The 20505-nt window shown below is 49.7% G+C and overlaps 11 protein-coding genes across 11 annotated transcripts; 6 read left to right on the top strand and 5 right to left on the bottom strand.

Annotated features, from left to right (window-relative positions):
• Nucleotides 1-577: 577 nt before the first annotated feature.
• N7525_000082 (rRNA-processing protein UTP21) lies at nt 578-3902 on the top strand (the record flags this gene model as incomplete). The annotated part of the gene is made up of 5 exons (XM_002560031.1): nt 578-682; nt 743-2221; nt 2279-2530; nt 2598-3236; nt 3291-3902. 5 exons carry the CDS (start codon nt 578-580, stop codon nt 3900-3902), a joined length of 3087 nt encoding a protein of 1028 aa, XP_002560077.1.
• A 348-nt stretch (nt 3903-4250) lies between these two features.
• N7525_000083 (PIN and XPG domain-containing protein) lies at nt 4251-6047 on the top strand (the record flags this gene model as incomplete). Its single annotated transcript, XM_002560032.1, has 2 exons — nt 4251-4510; nt 4583-6047. The coding sequence occupies 2 exons, from the start codon at nt 4251-4253 to the stop codon at nt 6045-6047; spliced, it is 1725 nt and encodes a 574-aa protein (XP_002560078.1).
• Nucleotides 6048-6554: 507 nt separating this feature from the next.
• On the bottom strand, nt 6555-7309 carry N7525_000084 (rRNA-processing FCF1 family protein; the record flags this gene model as incomplete). Its single annotated transcript, XM_002560033.1, has 4 exons — nt 6555-6636; nt 6699-7061; nt 7118-7183; nt 7239-7309. The coding sequence occupies 4 exons, from the start codon at nt 7307-7309 to the stop codon at nt 6555-6557; spliced, it is 582 nt and encodes a 193-aa protein (XP_002560079.1).
• A 178-nt stretch (nt 7310-7487) lies between these two features.
• N7525_000085 (uncharacterized protein) lies at nt 7488-7914 on the top strand (the record flags this gene model as incomplete). Its single annotated transcript, XM_061211466.1, has 3 exons — nt 7488-7523; nt 7643-7662; nt 7722-7914. 3 exons carry the CDS (start codon nt 7488-7490, stop codon nt 7912-7914), a joined length of 249 nt encoding a protein of 82 aa, XP_061070692.1.
• Nucleotides 7878-9090, bottom strand: N7525_000086 (S-methyl-5-thioribose-1-phosphate isomerase; the record flags this gene model as incomplete). Its single annotated transcript, XM_002560034.1, has 2 exons — nt 7878-8505; nt 8570-9090. 2 exons carry the CDS (start codon nt 9088-9090, stop codon nt 7878-7880), a joined length of 1149 nt encoding a protein of 382 aa, XP_002560080.1.
• Nucleotides 9091-9683: 593 nt separating this feature from the next.
• On the bottom strand, nt 9684-10046 carry N7525_000087 (U4/U6-U5 snRNP complex subunit LSM6; the record flags this gene model as incomplete). Its single annotated transcript, XM_061211467.1, has 3 exons — nt 9684-9706; nt 9775-9888; nt 9941-10046. 3 exons carry the CDS (start codon nt 10044-10046, stop codon nt 9684-9686), a joined length of 243 nt encoding a protein of 80 aa, XP_061070693.1.
• Nucleotides 10047-10713: 667 nt separating this feature from the next.
• N7525_000088 (small ubiquitin-related modifier domain-containing protein) lies at nt 10714-11880 on the top strand (the record flags this gene model as incomplete). Its single annotated transcript, XM_002560036.1, has 1 exon — nt 10714-11880. One exon carries the CDS (start codon nt 10714-10716, stop codon nt 11878-11880), a length of 1167 nt encoding a protein of 388 aa, XP_002560082.1.
• Nucleotides 11881-12237: 357 nt separating this feature from the next.
• Nucleotides 12238-12758, top strand: N7525_000089 (RNA methylation protein TRM112; the record flags this gene model as incomplete). Its single annotated transcript, XM_002560037.1, has 3 exons — nt 12238-12423; nt 12497-12686; nt 12754-12758. 3 exons carry the CDS (start codon nt 12238-12240, stop codon nt 12756-12758), a joined length of 381 nt encoding a protein of 126 aa, XP_002560083.1.
• A 435-nt stretch (nt 12759-13193) lies between these two features.
• Nucleotides 13194-16856, bottom strand: set1 (histone methyltransferase SET1; the record flags this gene model as incomplete). The annotated part of the gene is made up of 2 exons (XM_002560038.2): nt 13194-13297; nt 13352-16856. 2 exons carry the CDS (start codon nt 16854-16856, stop codon nt 13194-13196), a joined length of 3609 nt encoding a protein of 1202 aa, XP_002560084.2.
• Nucleotides 16857-17759: 903 nt separating this feature from the next.
• Nucleotides 17760-18482, bottom strand: N7525_000091 (uncharacterized protein; the record flags this gene model as incomplete). Its single annotated transcript, XM_061211468.1, has 1 exon — nt 17760-18482. The coding sequence occupies one exon, from the start codon at nt 18480-18482 to the stop codon at nt 17760-17762; it is 723 nt and encodes a 240-aa protein (XP_061070694.1).
• Nucleotides 18483-20042: 1560 nt separating this feature from the next.
• On the top strand, nt 20043-20366 carry N7525_000092 (uncharacterized protein; the record flags this gene model as incomplete). Its single annotated transcript, XM_061211469.1, has 2 exons — nt 20043-20095; nt 20237-20366. The coding sequence occupies 2 exons, from the start codon at nt 20043-20045 to the stop codon at nt 20364-20366; spliced, it is 183 nt and encodes a 60-aa protein (XP_061070695.1).
• Nucleotides 20367-20505: the final 139 nt, after the last annotated feature.

Genomic DNA, 20505 nt, shown 5'->3' on the forward strand with positions numbered 1-20505 from the left:
GATCAGATTGAAGGGCTTGGAAATTATGCTAAATTGCGTATTCGATTCATTGGGCTTCCTCGTATTCCTATAGTGTACGGCATACTAGATTCAAAAGTACAATTGCCCCATCTACCCAGATACTTTTTGCTAAAGTCTCCAATACATCATGCCACTATTTGATAGCGTCTTGATAAGACCAAGCAGTCTCCGATAAGGCCGTCGGCGAATTGATTTTAGAGGGAAGAATATATGGAAGATAAACGAGAACTCAAAATTCATGTCAAGTCATACTATTTCCAAGAGATATTCTTCATAATCCCATCATCTGAAGGTATTCTGTACCCGAGTGAACCGTACATCATCCGCTCGAAGGCGGTCTGAGGCCTGCATGACTAGGCGGGGCAGAAAAAAAAACATCGGGAAAAAAAAAGAAGACAAAGCTAGTGAGACGACTTGGACTACTTAGATACATTTCGTGACTGACTTGGTGTTCACGTCAGAACAAAATTATCGTCTGGAAGGTTAAGGGGTTTATTCTGATTACTTTGAACCCTCTGACATATCCATTGTCGTCAGTGTGTCCCTCAATATCAGCATGCCTTCGGCCGATAATTTCGATCTGCCTCTTGCGAAGAGGCAGAAACGAGTATCGCAAGTTAAGGCTGGAACACGTGGTTCCAAAATCTTTGCTCCTTTCCGTGTAAGTTGAGACACACATCTGGATCGCTTGTTTTCTCTAATCTGACTTGTCGCTATAAAGACGCTAGGATTGGTGTCGCCAACGCCCGTTCCTTTTACATCGGTGCGCCTAGGTAAATCGACGTTTCAAATCACAACCTCCGTGGGCCATTCGCTGCAGACTTATGATTTGCGCCGAGGTTTGAACCTCATCTTCCTGAGTCGACCGCAAACACCGGAGATCATTACGGCAACATGTGCGTGGCAGGATAAGGTATTCGCAGCTTGGGGCCATCTCCGGTCACAGTCCCCCGGAGGTGTCTGGGTTTTCAAGCGCGGCAAAAGAGTTGCTGTCCTTGAGGGCCCTGCAGATCTAAATGGACCCATTGAGCGCTTGGTGGTGTTTGGTTCATGGGTGGTTGGTTGCTGGACCGGTGGCCTCGAGGTTTGGAAAACGGACACATACGAGCACTATGCCAGTCTGCGGCCACAATCGGCTCGTGGAGAGAAGATCTACACCGGGGTAATGTGCAATATGCCGACTTACCTGAACAAGATATTTGTGGGCCGATCGGACGGAGCGGTCGATATCTGGAACCTTCGCAGCGGAAAGCTTCTTCACACGTTGCCTTCGTTGTCGTCAGATGCTGGGGCTGTAACTGCGATTCAACCCACGCCTGCTCTATCACTTGTCGCCATTGCCTATAAGGGCGGTGCTTTGGCTATTCAGAACGTGAGCTCGGGTCAACTGGTTTTATCTCTCAAGAACGCATCATCCCGGGGTCTCCCGGTAACATCCATCAGTTTCCGCGGCGACGGACTAGGTGCTGGTCACGATGGTCGCAGCTCAGGTGTTATGGCCACAGCGTCAAGTGGTAGCGGCGATATCACGCTTTGGGACTTGAACAATGGAGGTCGTATTGCGGGCATTCTTCGCGGGGCCCATCGAGTTTCAAGTGGTGAAAAGCCCATGGGCGCTAATCGTGTTGAGTTCTTGGATGGACAACCGGTACTCGTGTCATCGGGCGACGACAATTCTTTGAAGACTTGGATCTTCGACGAAACGCCGTTCTCGCCCATTCCCAGACCTCTTCATAGAAGAAACGGACATTCTGCTGCTATCAGCGCTCTCGATTTTCTGCCGACATCTTCGGATGGTTCCGAGTCTGGCGGCAAGTGGCTTCTTAGCGCAAGCAAGGATTGCAGTCTCTGGGGGCTTAGTCTGCGCAAAGACAGCCAGCATACCGAGGTCTCGCAAGGTAGCTTGGAACGCAAGGCTAAGAAGGGAGGGCCATCGAACATTTCAAGTTCAGAGGATCTCAAAGCTCCTGAAGTCACATGCATTGCCTGCAGCCTCAACCGTGATGGCGGAATGGGAGTCACCGCTTCTGGTCCGATCTGGTCGAACCCGAAGGTTACAAACGCCGATGCTTCCAATGCAACCGGCTGGGAAAGTGTGGTTACTGGTCATCGCGGAGACAAATTCGCACGTACTTGGTTCTGGGGCAAAAAGAAAGCAGGCCGGTGGGCATTTGCAACCAGTGATGGAACAGAAGTCAAGGTGCGCAAGTTCTAAATATAATCAAACAATTTTCTCTTTTGCTAACATTCTTGACAGAGTGTGACGGTTTCGCAATGTGGTACTTTCGCTGTCATTGGATCAGCTGGAGGTTCTATCGACATGTTCAATATGCAGTCAGGTTTGCACAGACAAAGTTTCCCAGCTCGCGCCCCAGCTGGCCGTACCACCAAATCCAATGCCCAGGCTTCGGTCGCTGCGGCGTCTAAACACACCAAAGCTGTGACTGGCTTGATGATTGACAGCTTGAACCGTACCGTTGTGAGCTGTGGTCTGGATGGCAAAGTCAAGGTACGCCCCGTCCCGCCATTCCGTCCTTTTACTAGAGATTTATAAATTGACCTTTGCTGGAATATAGTTTTGGGATCTCCTCTCTGGGAAATTCCTTGATGAGCTAGACTGGCACCCCATGGCTGCCATTACTGGACTTCGTTATAGCAAGGCGAGCGAATTAGTCGCCTTCAGTTGTGATGACCTCTCGATCCGTGTGATTGACCTCGAGACCAGAAAGCTCGTTCGTGAATTCTGGGGATGTGTGGGTCAGGTCAACGATTTCATCTTCTCAAATGATGGACGATGGATTGTTGCTGCCTCCATGGACTCGGTAGTACGCGTATGGGACATGCCCACCGGGCATTTGATTGACATCTTCCGGGTCTCAAGCACGTGTGTCGCTCTGGCCATGTCTTCAACCGGTGAATTCCTTGCCACCGCACACGCCGGTAGCATTGGCATCAGCCTTTGGAGCAACCGCAGCCTTTTCATGCCCGTGACAACCAAGAATCTTGACGAGAATGTTATTGAGAACGTTGGGCTCCCGGCAACGTCAGGAGAAGGCGGTGCTGGTCTTATTGAAGCTGCCTTTGCGGATACTACCGAGCAAGATGAGGAAGAGGGCCCAGTACTGGCGACGGAACAACTACAACACGATATGATGACTCTGAGTCTTGTCCCCAAGAGCAGATGGCAGTCATTGCTTCACCTTGACACTATTCGCGTATGTTTCTATCCCTATCCAAGTGCAAGTCCCTAGCTAACGGTTCAACAACAGGAACGCAATCGTCCCAAGGAAGCTCCCAAGGCACCCGAGAAGGCTCCGTTCTTCCTTCCTTCTCTCCTCGGTTCCAGTGGGCCCGAGGCCGCCAAGGAAATCCCCGGCTCTGAGGATACTGATGCCGGATCGGTGGCCAAAATCGCCGAAGCCGAAAGATTACGGATTGCCAAGCTGCAAAATGGTGGCAACCCCAGTGCTCCTCAATCTATCTTCACTCGATCGTTGGCGTCCGGCCATGATTCCGGTGACTTTAACTCATTCATCGACCATCTCAAGACCTTATCTCCGGCCAAGGCAGATCTCGAAATTCGTTCACTTGATCCTCGCGTACGTGATGGACACTCTGAGTTGTCCGATTTCGTTATTGCCCTGACTGCTCGCCTGAAGTCAAAGAGAGACTTTGAGCTTGTCAATGCTTGGATGGCGGTCTTTTTGAAAATCCATGCCGACACTGTGAGGCTCAGCTCTACTCAAGATGAGCCTCAGTATTGCCTATTGCAAGAGGCTCTGGCAACTTGGTCCGCTGAGCAACAGCGGGAGGGAAAGCGCCTGGCTGAGCTGGTGGGCTACTGTCGCGGAGTGGTCGGATTCTTGCGATCTGCTCGGTAATTTGAATTGGACTACTGAATAAATATCACGGGGCGTCAGTGCCTTTCGTTTTCTCTCTTATCTAGGGATGCTTGTTATGTTGAATATATATATGCGTTTTATTCTATAAATCTGGTGATTCTGTAGGAATTTTCCCAACTTGTGCTGATCCTGATCCTATCTATCTCGATGCCATCTTCTTTTCTTTCTCGGCAGCTTCTAAGTCCATTGATATGTTTCAATTTTAAAGAGAGACGAGAAATACCCAAAGTTCCCGCCGCCTCATCATCCCTGACTAATACGATTTTTTTCCCCCTAAGAAAATAATCCACAACCCACAACCAGAAGGGCTTTAACACGCATTTGGCTATGGGGATCCCTCACTTAACCCGGCACCTGCTCCCATATGCCGAAAGTGTCTTGTTAGATGGGAGGGCAAACGATTCAGGACTTCCACAAGTCCAAGCCGTTGTCATTGACGGACCCAGTCTAGTATATCATGTCTACCGTCGACTCCTAGGCTGGATGGACCCAAACAGCGATGTCCTTGATTACCAGCCAACCTGCGACGAGATCAGTCGTGGGGTGAGCAGCCTCCTTCTCGAATTAACCAGACTGGGTGTTAAAATGTAAGCCCTCGCACTAGTCTGAAACACAGCTATCGTCTGATTATCATTTTCCTTTCTCTCTCTGTTCTTTAGACATAAGATTTGCTTCGATGGTGCCCTGCCTATCTCCAAGCGAGAAGTCCGCTTTTCCAGAATTGAAAAGTCACGACATCGACTGGAATTGGCTCGTCGGAACCTGTCTCTGCCTGCGGCGCCCAAATGTCGCGATGTGATCCCGACTAAACGAGGGCAGGTCTGGTGCAGTCGGGGCTTGCCTCAGCGACGGAAAGGTCTTCCAGAGAATCCTTTCATGGTATCGGCGGTCTTTGAGGACTTGCGCAGCCGGTGGAACAAGGAACAGATTCGGAAAGAGGTTGACGATGATATCAGCTGTCTTGTCGCAGATACTGATTACCCCTGGGCCGACATCACCGTCATGGTGCCGGGAGAAGCTGATGTCGAGTGTGCCCGTGTGGCAAAACTTACCGGCTGTGCAGTGTTGACAGATGATTCGGATCTCCTGCTTCACGACCTTGGCCAGCACGGCGCAGTCTTGTTTTTAGACTCGGTGCAAACGTCCTCGGGTGTCTGGGATCCGGCCCAGCCAGATATCCGGGGGCTGAGAATCTGTCCTCATTCGCTCTCTGGCCGGTTGGGGATTCCAAGCATTCAGTGGTTTGCTTACGAATTGCAAAGAAATGCTCACCTGCGTTTTGCTGAACTTGCCCGGATATCTAAGGAGAGCAGTAAGGCGACTCAGCTTTCCTCGGATTACCTGGAGTTTCTTCGAGAGTATCAACACGAGACCGCCGATAATGAGGTGATACGTGAAGCAGCGCAGTCCATGCAATCATTGGATCCGAGGGTATCAGAGTTATTTTGGCAGTACGAACTTCCTGATATATACTGCGTGGATGAACAGCCGCACGTCTATCTCGGCATTCTGAACGAAGACTCTTCCAGGCGATGTGCCTGGGAACAAGGCCGAACATATAGGTCTCTTGGGTACTCTTTTTTCAACATTTCCCGTCCTGCTTCCAAACGCTTCCCGGTTGTCCATGAATTCGTTCGCAGAGGTGGAAGGATCGTGGCCGAGGAGATCGCTTTAAGCGGAACAAAGACCGTGACCTCTGGCCTGGAACTCCTCCGAAGACGTCTCGCCGTTGCACATTCTACCTTTGACGATGGCCTGGCAGCGGAGAGCTTCTGGTTTTTGTTTGTTCTTTCCGATATCTATCGTGATGGATCCGGCACAACCACAGTTCCTAGTGCAAAGGAATTAGAGAGTTTTCTTACAAATGGGTATATGGCGCAAAGTACTAAATGGGCGGACATTCACCTTCTTGCCCAAATGCAAGCTGGACTGTACTCTTTACGAATACTGAAGCAGCTCGTCGATATCGCAGCTCCTGGTGATGACTTGGTTGATTCCAGCTCACTACTCGCGGATTTACCACCACTACACATAATGATGTCGCGACAAAAGATTATACAGAGCTTTGCCAGCACTCGTCTTGTCCGGCATGCGGTTCATCGATTGATAGAAACGTATGCTTAACAAATAACAATATACATTGCAAGCCAATGCACTACGTGCTTCGCAAAGACCGCACGGCTCACGAGCCCTCGGATCAATGGCCGTAATCAGCTAGGGATTTGACATCCATGCGTCTTTGTAAATTACAAAACATTTGCATTGTGGTCATCATAGACGGAGAAGACATAAATGTGCCATTGTATAACCTTGCCTGAGAAGCCCCGGGTCCTTCAAATGATTCATTCCATTGGCACATAGGTTTAAAGTTCTAGAACCAGCCCTGGGAGGAGTGACGCTGCTGGTCCTCAGTGCAGTCATTTTGTTTGATCGGATACGGGCGATTGACAGCATAAATTGGTCATTCGGTCTTGCGTGTTGTGGTCGGTTGCTTGCCCGGTGTCTGAAGGCGAAAATTGTCTGATATGTTGTTTTACACCTTTCTGGCAAAGAAAGAAACGGATATTTTTGTGGGTATCATGTGGATGGTCGCAACAGCGATAGGCGACTGGGATAAATCGCTCAAGTCGCTCATTTTTCGGGGGCATCGGGAAGTCGTTCAATCACATATTTGCCGCGAGCGACACTCATGATGGGTGCTCCTGGAATTTTGCTATTGTGTTGTTAGAAATTTGGCTGCTGGAGCGAAATGGGGTCAAAATGTAGGTTACATACCGAATACGTCTCTTGAGATCACGATCGTTTGTGGCGATAATGTAGACACGGTGCTTAATGACTCGGTCGACCAGACAGTCATCGGCATATGTTCCCTTGTGGTCGCACTTGACTCGCTCAAACCGGGGGTCCTTGGCTACACGTAGAGCAAGTCGGTATTTCGGGCCAAGCTTCTCCAACTCGGCAAGGACGCAGTCGGTGACGATAGGGATACATTTGGCGTACAGGCAATCGAGCATGGTCGGAATTACCTCGAGCTTGTGCTGAATGGTGTGGGAGATGAAATTGGTATCAACCAGCACGGAGTATGGGGGGGCAAGGGCCGTGTTGAACTGGAAGAACATTGACGAGGGAGCTTGGGGGCTAGAAACGAACTTATCAGTACGATTCTTTCGGTAGTACGTATATGGTGTACTTACGCCTCTCTGACGAGATCATCCTTCTTTGCCTCTTTGCCTTTCTCTGTCTTATCTTGGTTTTGCTTCCTATAACCGATGTTAGCAAAGCGCAACAGAACTGCGCTTCGTGATTGGGACGAACAGGCGATTATCGCGCATGGAAATGGCCCTCTTGGCTAGCGCAAACTTGCGAGTCTTCTTCTGAACACCCATGATGACGAGATGTAGATGGTGATAATAGTGAAGAGGTTTTTTTTTTCTCTTCTCTTATCGGGGAAATCTATCTCGGGTTCGGGCTGACTAATCGTGTCGAGGGCCTCATCCCGCATCCTGCGGACAATCTTGTCTTCGAAACTCCCTCGTACTCAGCAATAAACCACGAACACTCATCATGTCCGGACCGGATGCAGACTTTGATCTGTCGAAAGTAAGTCCCCCTCCCTCGTCAGCCAGGACGGGCATCTATTTCCTTAAACTATGCTGCTAGGCAGCGTTATCCCTCTTACATCCCCTCCCCTCTAGCACCACAGCTAACTTATGATATAGGCACTCGCAGATCTTGCAAAGTACGTGAGTCCACTTATAGTTTACATAATGTGAATTCATGATATTTACATCATTCTAGGGGTGAAATGACTGCCTCGGCCCTGGAAAATCAACTCAACGCAATTGAAAGCCAAGTTGATGAACTCTTGGCATCTTTCGAAAAGCAGGGTACTGCTGCAGCGGAGTCTACATCTGTCGATAAAACAGACCCTCGTCAACCATGCACAGATCATGATCAAAAAGTAGAGCCATCGAATAGTCCACCCAAGTGATACTTCTCATCGGCTCCCTTCTCTACAACTCCAACCTCTGTGATAATCCCATCTATCAGACTCGCAGGAGTAATGTCAAATGCGGGGTTCCAGACATTGATCCCAGGCGCGGCAATTTTCACGGTCTCAATCGCAATCTGATCGGTGGCCTCAGAACCCGCACGGGGACCTTTGATGCTGGTCACCTCGGATGCTGCACGTTGCTCAATGACAATGTCCTTCCCTGATGCTGTGGCCATATCGATTGTCGTGCGTGGCGCTGCAACGAGGAACTTGACACCATGGTACTTTGCCAAGACAGCCAGGGCATATGTGCCGATTTTGTTGGCCGTGTCACCATTGGCTGCTACCCTATCAGCTCCCACCACAATTGCATTCACTCCCACTTTGGTATCTGCGAGCAAAGCGGCTGCCATAGAATCCGTGATGAGCGTAGCTGGAATTTTGTCGTGAACCAACTCGAAGGCTGTAAGGCGAGACCCCTGGTTGTAGGGCCTAGTCTCTGTGCAATAAGCGTGACGTAGGGTGTTCTTTTCGGCCAGTGAACGAACCACACCCAATGCGGTTCCATATCCAGAAGTGGCGAGAGAGCTAGTGATTTAGGGTTAGTGACAACATACGACGGATAACGGATAATGCAATGAATCAGCCCTACCCAGTGTTGCAGTGAGTCAACACAGCAACTTCTGAATTCCCCTTGGCTGCATGAATGGCGATCCATTCTGCGCCATTGTGTCCAATTCTCTTGTTATCCTCAAGGTCCTTCCCCATCATATCTTCTGCCGCCTTAATAAATGCTGTCGCGACTTCATGGCCGGTAGAACCCGGTGCTTTCGTGCAATCGGTCACCACGGCCTCCAGTTTGCGCGCAGCATCAGCGAGATTGACGGCAGTTGGCCTACTCGTCACCAGATAAGCAAGCTTCTCTGTGATATATTGGCACACCTCTTCTGGTGATTGTGAGAGCTTGTCACTATCCACAGCAGAGGTTAGTTCCGCGGCGAGGGCAAGCATTGCGACGATAGCAATAGCAGGTGCCCCTCGAACTTTCATATCTTTGATGGCGTGCCATCCATCTTCTGTAGTCCGAATGGGAATATATTCTTCGACGAAGGGAAGTTGTAACTGATCCAGGATCTCAAGGTTGCCCTTGCTGAACTTGATTGCCTGTAACATCTTCGTAGATGACGGTCAAAAGTTCTGTAAGTCCTGGGAGAGGCGCGAGGAAAGAACCTTAAGTGCCGCGGGGACTTGGGACAGCTTACTTAATCAATGCCTATGGCCCCGGGGATCTTCGGCGGAGGGTAGAATATAGTACAACCTTTCCAGGAACGAACCTTCAACGTACATATCTATGTATATAGGTAGGATAACTAAGTCATCGCAGGGTAAAATGTCATGTATTACTGTGTGACTGTACTTTGCATTAAAACACGAGGCCAATGGCACATTGCCGCATCACAAGAAAATATTACCAAGCAGCCTGGGCAACAGTTGATGGGCTTATAGTTAAGAGCTCCAATGTTGAGCTCATACAAAGCAAGATAGAAAAGTAACCCCCAGGCACGTAGCCTCCATAACCCCAGGCTCGCGAGTCTGGTCAACAGTCTCATGAGAAGTGTTGGTCAATCCCAACCAGGCTTGTATTCTGTCCTCCTAGCTAGAAGTTTCCAAATCATTGCGATTACACTCAAAGAGTGTCTTTCTTATCCACCTGCAGGTTCTCGTAGGTGGGCGCAATCAATAACATCGAACAGTGTATTCTCGGATCAACTGGAAGAGATGTACAGTACTGTAGGTTCCGGTCAGAAATCCGTCGCGGCCCTGATGGGATTGGAATACAAGAAGGGGTCAACAAACCATTATTTCCGCGCACGAAAGCATCCCCGTAGTTTCGTCGTAGTTTTCCGTTCACATATTCCTCCGTCTTCTCGAGGGCAATGTTCATGTAGCCATCAACCGATTGCAATTCACCTATAGGCGCATTAGACGTGAAGCCAGTGGGAATTATAAGAAGAGCCCGTACCCTTGTATACCACTCCGGAATTCAGCTTCACGATCACCGGCGCGCCGATGATCTCACTCAAAAAGAGAGAGGGATCTTTCCCTTCGGAGGCTGGGGCGTTCTCCATATCGATAGTATGGTCTAAAATTTATCAAATGTCAGCCAGAGAAAAGTTCAAGTAGAAATGGGGAGACATACCTGGTTGAGATGTGTTTTGAAGTAGGCGGAGGGATGAAGCATTCGCAAGTGAGATACCAGGAAGGCGGTGAGGGAGATGAACTATCGCAAGCGGGGCGGGATCTCCTGATAAGTTTTCAGAGGGAAATCGGACACCGCCATTATATTCTGCCGGTATTGCCAGTCATAAAAATACTATACCTTTTATAACTTGGAAGCGGCCTTGAAAACTACTGAAAAAGTTGGATATTAGAAGATACGAGTTAGTCATAGCTATCTGGAGGTCAATTGGTAAGAAACCAAGAGGAGAGGTGTCTTATATTGACAAATCTTACACTGGTTAGAAAGCGCGCTAGTACATTTTTAATGGGCGGTAATAAAGACGGTGTCATCTGAGGTCCCACTGTATCTATCCCAAGTCTAGAAGATGCAATACATTCTCCTTCCACCTTAGCTGCCAATTGTATGGCTTATGCCCAGGTCCTCATGTCGCACATTTTACTGCCTCACTAACATATCACTGATTATAATCAGGTGCCTGTCGGGCCACTTCTAAAATCCATTCGGTCATCCTACTATACTTGGATTTTTAACCTGACCGATTCCGGCTCCGAGTCATGAGCTTTTTCAAAAAGCCCTCGTGGGCAATCAAGAATACGGGGGAAGCCAGCACTGATTTCTATCGGCGCTCAGAACAAACGTACTCTGATATCATTGCTGCGAGCCGTGAAGCACACCAGAAGCCGAAATCACCAGAAATCCCAGAACATACCGAAGACACCAAAGATACCGAAGACCCGAAGCAAAAAAAGCGGCGCCGGCTTTCTAGGGAAAAGGGGAAAGAGCGCAGCGATAGCAGTCTGGCGCAGGATGTGACCCGTGATGTTGATAGCGATAAAATTGTGCTATCAGAGGCACAAGATATCTCGGCTTCCTCGCATGATTCCTCGCTCGAGCCAGTCAGTTCAATGAAACAACGCGAGACAACCAAAAGTGACTTCCCAGAAAACCACTCGTCTCCGTCACCACAGAAACCCCGTGGTCCGGAACCACTAGGCGCTCTGCCTGTTCGACCAGTGATTGTCCTAGCCGATGACTCGGAAACTCGAAGCCCTCGACCTGTTCAACCTGCTCAGCCCATTCAACCGCCAGAAGTTCCAGCGGATGACCCGGTTGTCCAAATCATGATCACATCTGAAATTGCAAACACCAAACCATTACTCGTCCATCGAAAAATGTCACAGCGACTAAGGGATGTGCGGTTGGCATGGTGCAATCGCCAAAATTTTGAACCTCATATACAGGCATCCATTTACCTGACCTGGAAGGGCCGACGTCTATTCGACGTGACGACTTGCAGAACTCTAGGCATAGAAACAGGGAAAAACTCTGCGGCGATCCCTGGCATTGATGATGATTCCTTTGCAGACCAGAAAGAGCTGCGCGTACATATGGAAGCGGTTACCGATTTACCTCTTCCGGTCAATCAGCGAATTTCTTCGCCTGATAATGATAACCCCCCTACAAAGTCACAATCCCCAGAAGATGACCAGGGTGAGCCGATGAAACTTATTCTGAGGAGTCCTGGATACGACGATTTCAGAATCAAAGCAAGACAAACGACCCTGATCTCTCGGCTCATATCTGCGTTTCGGAATAAACAAAATATTTCTGTGGACCGTGATATCTTCCTGTTGTTTGACGGGGATAAACTCGACCCCGATTCATCTCTTGGCGACTATGACATTGACAATCTAGATCTGGTGGATGTCCAGATCAGATAATCGGCCTTGAAGGACCTGAACTGAATACTAGCTAATCAGGGCTAATCAAAGCTAATCAAAACTTCCAGTTTGAACTAGAAACCTCTGTAAGATACCGTGTACATATGTATATAGGTTTCCAGGTAAACGTCAACTGGTATGGGCTGGGGTAGTAGTCAGGGTATCCATATCGATCACATGATATCTGATAAGCCGTGGGGCTCTTATTTTTTTCTCCCTCGGAGGGACCACCGACGTTGTTCATTATCCTTTAAATTGGTCTCCTGTCTAGACCTAAATCAATATCTACCCACTCGAGCAGCATTCTCAAAACCTTCCCGTCGATAATTCATCAAGAATCACCCCGAAACCACCACAATGAAAGTGATCACCGCCAATTTCGTGACATGCGCCGTGAAGGAATGCAAGACATCACCGGCATCATTCCCGTTACATTTCCAGGATGCCGAGCTCGAGCAACAAGAATTGGATTTCCAGCCCGAATTCATCCGCAACATCCTTCCCCGAATTGACTGGGAAGCCCTGCGCACCATTTCCAACGAGGTATGAAGATCCAAACCCGGGTACCTAGGTAATTCACCGACAATTACAAATAATCTGACATTTGCAATCTCAGCTGGGATTCCCAAGTCTTCCGGATTCGAAACCCGAGGGCGATGCTCTCGAGAATGAGCAGACATTGAGGGACTTGCACCGGTTGCTACTTGAGACGCAGGTCACAGAAGGGAAATTGACCTGTGGGAACTGCGGTCATTCATATATGATTAAGGAAGGAATTGCGAACTTCCTGCTTCCAAGCCACCTTGGTGAGAAATACATATTATCTTTTTGTTTTGACCTTATTCGTTTTGCTAATTGCTACAATCTTTCCAGTCTGAATAACACACAATCCCACACGCGCTCTTCTCCCAAATTGCTTCGCAAATCGATACCCAAGGGCTAGGAACCGGTCTTTGAGAACCAGTCTCTCAGTCTCTCCTTTCCTTTCCTTTCTTCGAAAGAGGACCCTATGCAGTGCACTAGGGTTATCAGACACTCGAGTCGAGTTCTTTGGAATATGACACATCTACGCTCTCACATTGGTTTCTAAAAAGGACTTTGCTCCGGGCCACGACTTGAACCGGAAACAGGCGAAATTCTTTTGGAATTGGTATATTGTACAAGAGAGTTGGTAGTTTATGAAATCACGATTGCCATTGATAAATGCGTCAATGCTCCCACGCTGAAAACGCCAGCCTGATTCAACGCCATCCGGTAGAAGGGAGTCAATATGCCTCCCAAAGAGTCAGCTAGATAGATCTCGGGAGGTGGGCTTAATTGAGGAATCCTTTGCAGCCCGTTGAACCACAGAGGCAGGGGATTCGGTCATCGCTGTCCCACTCTCTTTCGAATTTGTAGTCGTAAGTTAACTCCTCATCTGATAAATTTTATTAGCCAGTGTTTACTTGCAAAGAGAGCGCGGTTCACAAACCTCTTTCGATATCCCTGAGCGCATAAATCACAATCCGTTTGCTGCCATCAACCTTGATGATTTTAGCAGTGCAGTTGGGCGTACAGCTGTGATTGATGAATCGCGCAATTCCTCCTCTCTTTGTGGCATCGATGACGGTGTTCTCATCGATTCGGAATAGATAGCTGCTGCCGATCCCGCTCTTCAGGTATCGTCTTTCTCTCATATCGGCGACCTGCTGACGCACTTTTTCGCCAACATACTCGATGATCATATCATTCGCAGTGATGTTTTCCTCAGCATACAACCCCCAATTGTGAATAGCAGAGCGAGCGAAGCGCACAGGTTTCTTGCGTTTTTTGAGCTGATTAAATCGAAGAACGTCTCCTTCGCCGTTCGCAGTGGGAAGGGCCTGTTTTTGCGCATTGATGTCTGCAATGAGCCGGCGGTTGTTGACTCGGGTTGACCGGGACGTCGACTTTGATATTGTTTTGGCGGCGGCAATCCTGGCAGCTTCTGCTGCTGCTGCCTGGGGGTCTGCCTTGGCATTCGCTTCACGCTCCTCCCGAGCCTTCTGAACCTTGATACGATGGGGCAGATATTTGGACTTTTCTGCCTCAAGAATCCTTTTTCGACCTTCCGTCCGCGCAGCACCTGTGGTGTTTGGCACATAATAACCAGGGATACTGATAGCGTCATGGGTCGTGCCAGTTTCCAGGCCATTTAGAGCTTTGATCTCCTTCTGTTTCCAACCCCATGCAGCAAGATTTTGGATAATGGATTCTGACTGATCCACTAGGACTTCTCGCAAAAATTGTAGATCTTCATCATCCTTGACCAGGTGTTGCCAACCATCCAAATCAAGCACAATGTTTTCATCATCTTCCACCGTGGCGCGGGGCTCATCCTTGGAAACACCCCATTCAATCTCTGTTCTCGGCTCATCAATAGGTTCGGCCTGCCACGTTTCGCTGACGGAAACATCATCCCCCTCGGGATGTTTGTGAGTGACATGCTCGGTGAATTGTTCTGCGGGTTGATCGTGCGTTGCTAATTCGTCACCGTTCTCTGCGAGATCATCGCCAATAGCCGCGGGCGTCTTCAGATCCTTGGCCAGATCTTCATGCTTGGCCGTTTCCGAGTCAATGCCAAATAGCTCATCCTCCTGCCGCTGCCGCTTTCGTGCTTCGTCATCTTCGGTCAGTCGCTTTCTCTTGCCTGTCGGGGACACCTGAAGTTCATGAGAAAGATCGCTGATTTCATTTGTGGCATCCAAATCGTCCATAACTTGAGCGCTGCCCTCTTCCTCTTGATCGTCTGACCGGTACCCCCCATCCCGTTCAAACTCTGACGACGTTGAACTGGCGCGACTAGGGGGTCGACTCTCTCGGTCATCGGCATCCTGAGTAGCAGGAGTGCGCTGCTCGTCGTCCGAATCTTCATCGTCGTGCAACTGCTGCAAGCGATGATACAAGGGTCGGACTTCTTTCTTTCGTAGTGGTTGCCTGCGCCGTTCGTCTAGGAAAGCAGCACCTGCATGGTCAAGACCATGGGCTTTCCGGATACGAGGAAGAGCAAGGACATTCAGACCTGATGATCTGAGGGGATCTCGCCCGGCAGACATTTCACCCCGAGAGCCAGGGGTGCTGTCGATTTGGAAAACAGATCGTTTTGTTCCTTCGGGGTCCGAAATACCCAGCCGTTCCCTTCTAGACGCATGCTTACTCGGTTCCAAATAGTCGTAAAGAGCTGGAGCAGCTATGCGTGACTTCACATCCTCAAGAAGCTTGTCCCTCAGGTCACGAATGATGATAGACAATACCTCTCGACATGGATCCAAATCAAGCGCCCGCTGCTTTTTCTCTTCTTCGATATCCAATTCGGCTTCTTTTTTGGCCCGATCCTTTTCGGCTTTGTCACGTCGTTCGGTGCGAAGGCGTTCAGGGCTGGGACTTCGTTCGTAGTTCGGATTCCCGTAGGGCTGGCTCTCCATATTCATGATATACGTGAACAATGGTTGCATGTGGCATAGTCGGTAGCAGCGTTCAGTTTCCTCCTCACCCCGGCGCGAGTTCTCGAAGATGATATAGTAGCCTGTTTTGTCACAACGAATATGCTTGTATGCAAAGAGCCTGAGTCTTTTCCTCAAGTGTGGAACCGTTGTGCTGAGAACCGGGACGTAACAATGCGCAATGAAAATGTATGGATCGCGTTTGATCTGACTCAAGATAGGAGTTTCTTCGACCAATGATTGCACAACAGGAGATCGGACACCGGCCCTAGGGCCTTCTGGGATAACGACCCCCGGCCGCAAGGATGATCTGCCCGAGGGACCTTTGGGCGCAGTCGGTGGTGGTTCGCTTTTCTTGATCTGGACATCTGGTCTCGGTTCACTTGCGGGCGGAAGGTTGATTTTGGAAGCCTGTCGCTGGGACTCGACTGCTTTCGCGGCCATTCGATCTGAGACAATCCCGTCGCGGTCCAGTTCGACCCTAATCCTGCGTGTGCCAATGCGTTGTTCTTTTTTGCATTCGAAGTACGCACGTCGGGCTGCGCTAGACGCTGAGGCTGGGCCATTTCCCCGGGCTGAGGTGCTATCTTTGTATTTGATGGAGCAGATCCCCAGAAACCGGCCGGTGATGGGGTCTGTGCGGTTTTTGATCTCGGCCACATCTCCAAAGCTCGAGAAAAGTGCGCTGATCGGGGCGATCGGGGTCAAAGGATCAAACCCTGTCACCACGACCTGGATCGGAGGCCCCGGGCCAATGCTCGTTGCCACGTCGTATGACCATGGTTTCAAATTGTAAGGTGCGGGTCGGTATTTCGTTTTCTGCTTGCAGCCGGATCCACGGGTATAATTGGCAATCGCGAGGCGCGGATCGGGCGGTGCATCGGATTGGCCATTATTCACGATGTCCACATACTCGAGCTTTCTCCGCTTTTCCTTTGACGAGGTCCGCTTGTCCAGATCGGGGTCATAGACAACCTTGCAGCCTCTCACACGGAGCTCGAAATGTCGGGTTTGCGATTGAGGCGTCGGAGGTGTGTGGATTGGAGTGATGGAAGATTTGGTGATTTCAGGGTTCGGCCTGGAAGAAGTACCCGGAGAACCTCCGCCTGCTATCTTTGGCTGTGATGGACTAGTTAATTTGCAAGGGGGTGATGATTCCGCGTTAGTGAGCGGTGTCAGTGTATCGATTTGTGATGGGACGTGATTTGCGGCGGGTGCAGGTGGCCCAGTCTTATCCTCCGCGCTTTTCGCCTTGGCGGAAATGGTCAATTCAGGTACGTTGGGGACCGATGAAGTGCGAGCTTCCTCCTCGTTTGTATCGGGTTTGAGAGGTGTATCGATGGTTGTTGGTGTGCTCGGAGCAAGTGACACTGGACAATCCGGGACCCTTTCAGAATTTTGATCACCCTCGACATGTAATTTCCGTCGTTCCTGCGCTGTTTTGAAGCGCTTCTGCTGAAGGACTGATGGGGCGGTGGGGAAGAAGTCTGCGAAGCCAGCCGAGGCGCGTGACATGGTGAGAGGTTGGCTACACGCCAGAGACCGTGGCGCGATCAGAAGGCAGCATCCTTGACAGTGGTGATCCGGCTATTGCGAACACATGCGACCGAGAAGGTCCCGGCACTGCAGAATTGAGGAAATTGAGATGAAGGGGCTTTATACAGGAATGTCGGTGTCAATAAAGAGATGACAAAAGAGAAAGAGATGAGAAGAAAAGGACTGGAAAGCGATATCCAGAAGCTGCTGAGTCTGTGCCAGTACGCGCAATTCAAGAGTTTGCAGGAGGCTAAGACGCGATCGAGCGGAAGGAAGTGGAATGGTGGGGACGCGGGAGATTGAACTTCACGCTTTCAAGGGATATGAACTCCTATAAGAAAACAGAGAAAACAGAGAAAAGAAATAATGGAAATATAATTAGGTGATGAAGTTGAAGTTCAAGTTCAAGTTCCCCGGGGCCGTTCACCTGCGCAAGTAACATTTGAATGATTCAGCAATCCTTTTTGGCCCTTTTTTCTTTTTCTTTTTCTCTTTTTTTTTCCCTTTTTGCCCTGAAAGGACCCCAGTGACCTCACCGCGACTTAATCATTCACTATGAGAACGCCCACGATTGAGGTACCTAACAAGTATCTTTTGGGCACTACACTATAGTAATCAATTTAATCTTTCTTTTGTCGCTGGTAGAGACGACTGTTGGTGGCTATTCCTTTCACAGCCCCTTCGACGTTTGAACGCGTTGATAGGAGAGGCTATAAGTATTATTCCGCGATCCTTGAGTACCCTATTAATGGGAAGGATGGGCGTCATAGAGAAGAGGGTCTATCTAGCTAAAGAGCCATTTGAATAGCGCCCTCTTTAGTAGAAGGATACGCGCTTAGAGATTATTATCCCAAATGCGCTGGAATAGTTAGTACCGGGATATCACAGTAACTGGTTAAACAATGCCCTAGCACTGCTCTCAGCCATGACGTAAATGTCGATGCAGCGTTTCCCCGTTTGAATTGAAACCCGCTGCGCGCGGTCCTTCTCTGCCTCCTCGACACGTTTCTCGCACGTGGAAATATCGATCCCTAGCACGGTGTCGCGCAGGAACTCTGTTAGCCCGCCTACTACCTCGACGAGGTTAGGGACGGGGACGGGGACGGATCTTTGTTGTTGTTGCTCGGATGCGATCTCGGCAGAGATTCGACGGATTCTAATAAAAGAATATCGTAGGAATACGTCTTCGTCGTCGCTTGAACTACGGCTCCGTTGGTCCAAAAGAAGCACCCAGCTGCCGGGCTGTATCTCTCTGAGTCTGACTCTTGACTGATCATTTGGTGCGAGGTGATTGCCAAAGGATCCGGTGGGAACGGGACCCACAGCGAACCGTCCTGACGATGACGATGACGGCGGTGACTTATCGTCGTCGTCGGTGGTGGTGGTGGTGATGAGTGCCGAGGAGGGCCCCCTGTATGCGAATCGTAGGATGGCCTTGTCAGAATCCGAACGCACGGAACGGAGGTATGATAGAAATCGGACGGCAAAGCACTCGGCGTCTAGAAGGGTGTTGCCTATGTCGTAGTAGCAACTGTAACTGTAACTGTTCTGGTATTGTTGAAGGTAGCGGTCTGCGTATGTGACATCTTTATGCTGGTGACCCATAAACGTGAACATATGTATCACGAGAGAGACCTAGACGACGGGGAAATTGAAAGTGACACTAGTAGTCGAGGGCGACGTGAATTTGCGGGTATACAAGGATATCGAAAAGGGCGCAAGTCAGATATATGGTTTTATCGCGGAGCCATCCCAAGTCTCCTAGTGAAACCGCCCCCCACCCCCGTAGCAGCTGCGTGTAGAAACCAGCAGAGGCGTCGTCGCTGTCCCTATCCGGTCTCTGTAAGAAACAGAGCTATTTGATGGTCGTGGACTGCGCTAGGGCCACTATTAGATACCAAGGTCTCCCTTGTCTTCCTCCAGCTTGTACTTATCGACGCAGAAGCTGAGCGCAGACGCGCCCCGAAGCTCGTCCGATATAACGGCGGTAGCGATAACACCGGGCGCGAGGTTTCTAGACGTAACCCAGTTAAGGTGCATATATCCGGTGTACGCAACGCGCAGAATATAGGCCGAGGCTGTCGGGCACCTCTTCGAGCCGCCGCCGTAGCTAGTCGCGGAACTCGGCGAGCTTTCGTGGTCAAGCGCGAGGCTATTGTGGTCGATGCATCTTTGGCTCGGTTCGTGGACTTTGAAGGCCAGAAGTCTGTTTTATAAGTCAGCAAATGCGATAGATATGTGCGAGTATATCACAGACAGTCGGAGATGCTTGAGATGACACCTTGCGAAGATGCTCTAGCCTGATTTCCAAGCTCTGGCGGCCAAATGTCTACCAAGTCAGCACATGCACATCATCCTGATCCCATAGGCGGACAGGTGCTGCGCCCTATCCCAAGTATCTAATAGCAAAAATGCCTCATCGACGATCTCTTAGGCTTATATCTAAACCTGTCAACCGAGCAAGTAGTCAATACCAACCAGCGCTCTCCACCTCTCAACCCTTAAGAGGCCGAGAACCAGCAAGCGCTAAAACAATCGATCCCGCAACCCTGAGTCACCATACTTGATTATCTCAGGTTCTTCATTAAAAGACTTCGCTTGACCAGAAGTGATAGGCAATTTGCATAACGTTGTGGGATGGAATATGTGCGGCACAATATCCTAGTGTCTCGAGCCTGACTTGGCGGCACATATCATGATCGGGTGTGATAAGCTGGAGATAGGTACCTAGGTAGATCTGCAACTAAATCGAAACGTTCGAGAGCATGAACTGATCACCAATGCATTAGCGTGATCCTGTGACATTTTAGCAAGTCACTTACAAGGAGTCTCGAGAGGACGCGCCCTGCCCCCAAATCAGACTTGTGAGGGGAACCCTGCGTCTTGGCAGGGTAGTCTGGGAAAATGGTGATATGACAGCTGTTCAGACATACCTAGCAGACCTGTTCAATTGGCATTAGGAAGAGACATTGATTGGCCATTAAATTTGGGGCATATATCGTTTCAGGAGGATGATGGTGGGGGTGTGGACATCTCCGTTTGATTAAGACTCTCTTGGCGCAAACAATCGGGAGAGACCCGCAAGGCTATCATTGGGTTGACATCGCTTTCACCCTTGGCAAAGGACGGCCACCATGGAGCTGCTCATGATGGATTTCATTAATAATGGACCTCTCTAAGACGTACACGTGTCGGTGTTGTAGCGAGATCTATGTGAGGTGAGCAGCTTATCTCGCAGGTATGTCAAAGGTACTATAAAAAGCACATCAATTCTTTGAAGCTACGCAAGCTTTGATTGAGCTAATTGAGTCGGTCCGCGGTTGACGATTGCCAGTTCTCCCAGGGAATTCCACGCATAGACCACGGACACTCAGAGCCCGGATCGTGCATTATACCTACCCGCCAACAGATGTAGTCGGGGCCATGAAGCTAACGCCTGCCACTCCCGCCAAGATCGCCTCTGGAGAGCTGACTGGTCTAGCGGTCTAGCGAACCCTAGTAGCGGAAGACGCGGCAATCCCAGGGTCTACGGACGTACGAATCGGGCCCAGTTGCATCTACATACACGAGTGTGCCCATAGTGCATGGGAGGAGGCCGTGCATTACCAACTCCGTCGAGCCTCACACT

This window comes from Penicillium rubens, assembly GCF_028828025.1.
Source record: "Penicillium rubens strain IBT 27055 chromosome Unknown utg000001l_segment0_segment0, whole genome shotgun sequence".
Taxonomy (NCBI): Eukaryota; Fungi; Ascomycota; class Eurotiomycetes; order Eurotiales; family Aspergillaceae; genus Penicillium; species Penicillium rubens.